Below are 5,000 nucleotides of genomic sequence, written 5' to 3'. Positions count from 1 at the left end.
AGTCATATTAGTGCTGAGCGAAGATTACGCATCATTAATCCCATCCAACATAAAACTAGGTTTATTAATATATATATATATATACACACAACATGTAGGGATGTAACTATCCACTGTGAGCCGGATGAAAGATGAATCAAATATGTGATGATTCAAACTGAAGAAATGTTGAACAAATCGTGTCGCATGTTTTAAACAGAGGAGGGCGCTGTGTTTACAGGCACAAACTCACTTTACCTGCACATCAGCGGCGAGCAAGAGGTCGAGCGGCAGAGTAAAATGACAGCAGTGGGGTGCGCCAAACAAACACAGACTGTGTGCAGATACTGCGCAAAGACGTTTACTTAAACTCACAGAAGAGCAAATATGATGCACATAAACCATCAGCACAGTGAAACACCACTGTCACAGACGTCTATAGGCAATAAACTATTAATAAGCCAAACTATGCAGAAGATTTGCAGCTCCACCTGCTCTGACAAGGGCTACTGAGATCACACGGTGCATCAGTGTTCTCACAGCGAAAGTGTGATGATGTTTATTAGACTGAAGAGAAAGCTGTGCAGACGCAGCTGTTAGTCTATTTTACCCTCTCCTTTTCAGTTATAATATTAGTTTTTATCATTTGCTTATTATGGTGGAGCAGTGGGTAGCGCTGTGGCCTCACAGCAACATCACTGATTCGAGTCCGGCTGGGTCAGTTGGTGTTTCTGTGTGGAGTTTGCATGTTCTCTCCGTGTTGGCGTCGGTGTCCTCCGGGTGCTCCGGTTTCCCCCGCAGTCCAAACACATGCACTGTAGGGGAATTCGGTAAGCTAAATTGTACGTAGTGTTAATGGGAGTGTATGGGTGTTTCCCAGTGTTGGGTTGCAGCTGAAAGTATCTGCTGTGTAAGGGACTAAGCCAAAAAGAATGAATGAATGAATGAATAAATTTGCTTATTATTATTATTATTATTTAAAAATATTCAAGATGATTTCTTCTTAAGTGTATCACACTGATACTAATTAATTATACAAGTAATATTAATTATTCACCTTCATAATCATGTTCAACTTCTGTGTCTATCCTATTATATAATTAGGTATTTTATAATCAGTATGTTATGCCAGTGGCCAGTCGCCTGGAGCGGAGGGGCCTATTCAATTCAGTTCAATTCAGTTCAATTCAATTCAATTCAATTCAATTCAATTCAATCAATCAATTCAATTCCCCTTTATTTATCTAGCTGCTTATACAATGTAGATTGTGTCAAAGCAGCTTCACATAAAAAGGTCACAGTAAATAGGAACAGTGTAATTCAGTTTGTAGTGTTTAAGTTCAGTTCAGTGAGCTCAGTTCAGTGTGGTTTAATAATCACTACTGAGAGTCCAAATATTGAAGAGCAAATCCAACCGATGCGCAGCTCTACAGATCCCTGAACATGCAAGCCAGTGGAGACAGCGGAGAGGGAAAAAAAACTTCACTAAGGCGGAAGTGAAGAATTAAAAAACCTTGAGAGAAACCAGGCTCAGTTGGGCACGACCATTTTAATTTCTCCGACTGGCCAAAACGTCTTGTGCAGAGCTGCAGTCTCAGTGGCGGAGGCTGGAAGCTGGCCTCAGCGAAGACTCGTCTGTCTCTGGAGCGTCACAGGAATCAGTCTCATGTTCTCCACTCCTCCATGACCATCACAGTAGCTGCTCAGGATACAGGCCTGGTCCAGGATTATGGAAACCTTGGGATCATCTCGTCGTTGGTCTTGGATCGAATCAGTGACTCTGCATAGTCTGAGGGCCTCGGGAAGAGTATCCCCAGGTGGAAATGGAGAATAAAGAAAATAATTAGCGTAGCTGATGTTCACAGTGTATATCAACAAGATGCAGAACCTGTGTGGAAGCCCGCTAAGTGGTGCACTAAGTGAATGCTTTACTGAACAGATAGGTCTTTAATCTAGTTTTGGATTTATTCTATTGACCACCTCTGTACACACTGCTCTCTGCTTTAGAAAAGGCTTTCCTCTCCACACCAGCCGTCTCAGTCCCCAGTCAAAGTACACTGTGAATGTGCGAAGACCCTAGTTTATGCCAGAACACAGAGATATGCTGATATTTCTTATTCAAAATGTCAAATCCCAGCACAGTTACAGTTTTAGTTTGTTTATTGAGTCTTCTTTAGTTTCTATTGCTCTTTTTGTTTGGAATTTGTGTTTAAAATAGTGATTTAATTATGGCAGAAAATATATTATTCAGCAAAAGATGTGCAGCATTTAGGAGAAAACTGAACGGGCTCTTCACCTTTAATTAGTGTCAAATAATTTTGTTCAAAAGTCATGACTAAATCATATCGTGAGATTAGCATCATGAATCAGGTGATTCGTTACATCCCTAATAACATGGTAATTAATTCAAAATGAGTAGTAATAAAATAACTATAGTATATGGGGCGGGCGACGCAGTGGCGCAGTAGGTTGTTGCTGTCGCCTCACAGCAGAAGGTCGCTGGTTCGAGCCTCAGCTGGGTCAGTTGGTGTTTCCTGTGTGGAGTTTGCATGTTCTCCCTGCGTTCGCGGGGTTTCCTCTGGATGCTCCGGTTTCCCCCATAGTCCAAACAATGTGGTACCGGTGAATTGGGTAGGCTAAATGTCGTAGTGTATGAGTGTGAATGAGTGTGTATGGGTGTGTTCCCAGAGATGGGTTGCGGCTGGAAGGGCATCCGCTGTGTAAAACGTGCTGGATAAGTTGGCGGTTCATTCCACTGTGGCGACCCCTGATTAATAAGGGACTAAGCTGAAAGTAAATGAATGAATGAATAATGGGGGTGGCTCAGTGGGTAGCACGATTGACTCACAGCAAGAAGGTCACTGGTTCGAGTCTTGGCTGGGTCAGTTGGTGTTTCTGTGTGGAGTTGGCATGTTCTCCCCGTGTTAGTGTGGGTTTCCTCCGGGTGGCTCCGGTTTCCCCCACAGTCCCAAACACATGCGCTATAGGGGAATTAGGTGGGCTAAATTGTCCATAGTGTATGTGTGTGAATGAGTGTATGTGGGTGTTTCCCAGTACTGGGTTGCAGCTGGAAGAGCATCTTCTGTGTAAAACAAATGCTGGAATAGTTGGCGGTTCATTCCGCTGTGGCGACCCCTGATTAATAAAGTATAATGTGTCAGAAATCTCTCCATCTCTCTCTTTCCCGCAGACACTCGCTCTGGAAACTGCTATCTGGACGTCCAATACCGTGGCGATTTCTCTGAGAGTCTGAGCTGCTCCAATGAGATTGGAGTGGGCGTGTCCAAAGCCTCCTGCTGCTGTTCTAGGGGTGTGGCCTGGGGCCATCCCTGTGAGGCCTGTCCATCACTCAACTCCAGTGAGACACACACATAGTCAAACACACACAGAGCCACGCACATAATTGTATTATATTATTAAACATACACATTCTCAACACACACTCGTGTACGATTGTGTTTCTGTCTTTAACGTGTGTGTTGTTTCTCTCTCAGCTGAGTACAAGATTCTGTGTCCTGGAGGAGAAGGATTCAGACCCAACCCCATCACTGTCATACTGGAAGGTAAATCAGCACACACACACGCAAACACACAGACAAATATACACGTATACACACACACACACATTCGCACAGACAAATACACATGCACACACACACACATACTGTACACACACATAGACACACAGACATGCATATGTGTACACACACAAGCAGACATACATATTCAGACACACACACACATGCACACTTACAGACACGCCCTTCCATGCACAATTACATACACAGACATACATTTACATGCGCGCGCACGCACACACACACACGGACACAAACATATTCACACATACACAAACACCCGACTCAAATACACACACCAACACCCACACACTGCACGCACACTCAACAAACACATACTCAAACACACACACACACATATACTCAAACACACACAACCACACACACACACAAACACACACTGACATGCACACACACTGACACATATAGACACACACATGCACAGACACAGAGTGTTGCATGTTGACCAGTGTGTCTTCTTTGTGTGTGTGCGTGTGTGTGTGTGTGTGTGTGTGTGTGTGCCTGTGTGTGTGCGTGTGTGTGTGTGTCAGATATAAACGAGTGTCAGGAGCTGCCGGGTCTGTGTCAGGGTGGCGACTGCATCAACACCTTCGGTAGTTTTCACTGTGAGTGTCCCAGAGGGTTTGCACTCAAAGAGGACACCAGGATCTGTGAAGGTCAGTCTCACACACACACACACACACACACACACACTTAAGACAGATTTCTTAACCCTAACACTGCTTTACAGAGAAACTTTAGCATCATTATAAGAATATAAACGCTGATATGAAGGGCTGAACTCTCAGAAAATCAATCTTCACACTGGACTGCAGGACATTTCAGAATAACATTGGGAAACTGGGAAAATATGCAGTATTATTGTTGAGTAAGGGTGTACTCACACTATGTACAGTTGCCTTAAACTGGGCCAAAGCATGCTTGTCCCCCCTCCCGTCTCCCCTAACGGCCCGCGCTCACATCACATTCGGGCCTGGGCACGCTTACGTCATGGATGATGCGCTGGTCAGAAGCGCTCGCGCTCAGCACAGTGGAGATTTCTTCAACTATATCGGCGTTTAAGTCATTTGATATGCAGCGATACGCAGTCAGATAAAAAAAAGCTAAAAAAAATTTAATTATGTGAAGATGCAAATATTTAGACTTTCAACTTCATTTGCAAGTTGCATGATACTGGGAAAATATGCAATGTTGTATTTAAATATTTCAGTATCAATATATGTTGCATGGAAGAATTCTATTTGTTTGCTATTTTTTTTAATAAATAGTTTATTTATGTAATATTCCTTCTAAAATAGACAGGTTATCTAATTTAATTAAACTGAATTCAAGCTAAAAAAAAAAATACTTGAAAATTCTTTTGAAAAAAGTTGCATGACACTGGGAATATTGATATTTCTTGTTGGAAATGCCTTAACTGTG

The 5,000-nt window shown here is 42.9% G+C and overlaps 1 protein-coding gene across 1 annotated transcript in view; it reads left to right on the top strand.

Annotated features, from left to right (window-relative positions):
* Positions 1-5,000, top strand: part of LOC130220097 (fibrillin-2-like) — a gene marked incomplete at its 5' end in the record, with an annotated part of 62,302 nt that overhangs the window by 494 nt on the left and 56,808 nt on the right. The window contains 3 exons of the mRNA XM_056452489.1: positions 3,170-3,337; positions 3,474-3,542; positions 4,109-4,234. Coding sequence (XP_056308464.1) covers positions 3,170-3,337; positions 3,474-3,542; positions 4,109-4,234 — 363 coding nt within the window. The remainder of the gene's footprint in view (positions 1-3,169; positions 3,338-3,473; positions 3,543-4,108; positions 4,235-5,000) is intronic.

The sequence above is a fragment of the Danio aesculapii genome, unplaced genomic scaffold, assembly GCF_903798145.1.
Source record: "Danio aesculapii unplaced genomic scaffold, fDanAes4.1, whole genome shotgun sequence".
In the NCBI taxonomy this organism is placed as follows: domain Eukaryota; kingdom Metazoa; phylum Chordata; class Actinopteri; order Cypriniformes; family Danionidae; genus Danio; species Danio aesculapii.
Note: the sequence above shows the minus strand (reverse complement) of the source record. Positions and strands in the feature narration are given on the sequence as shown.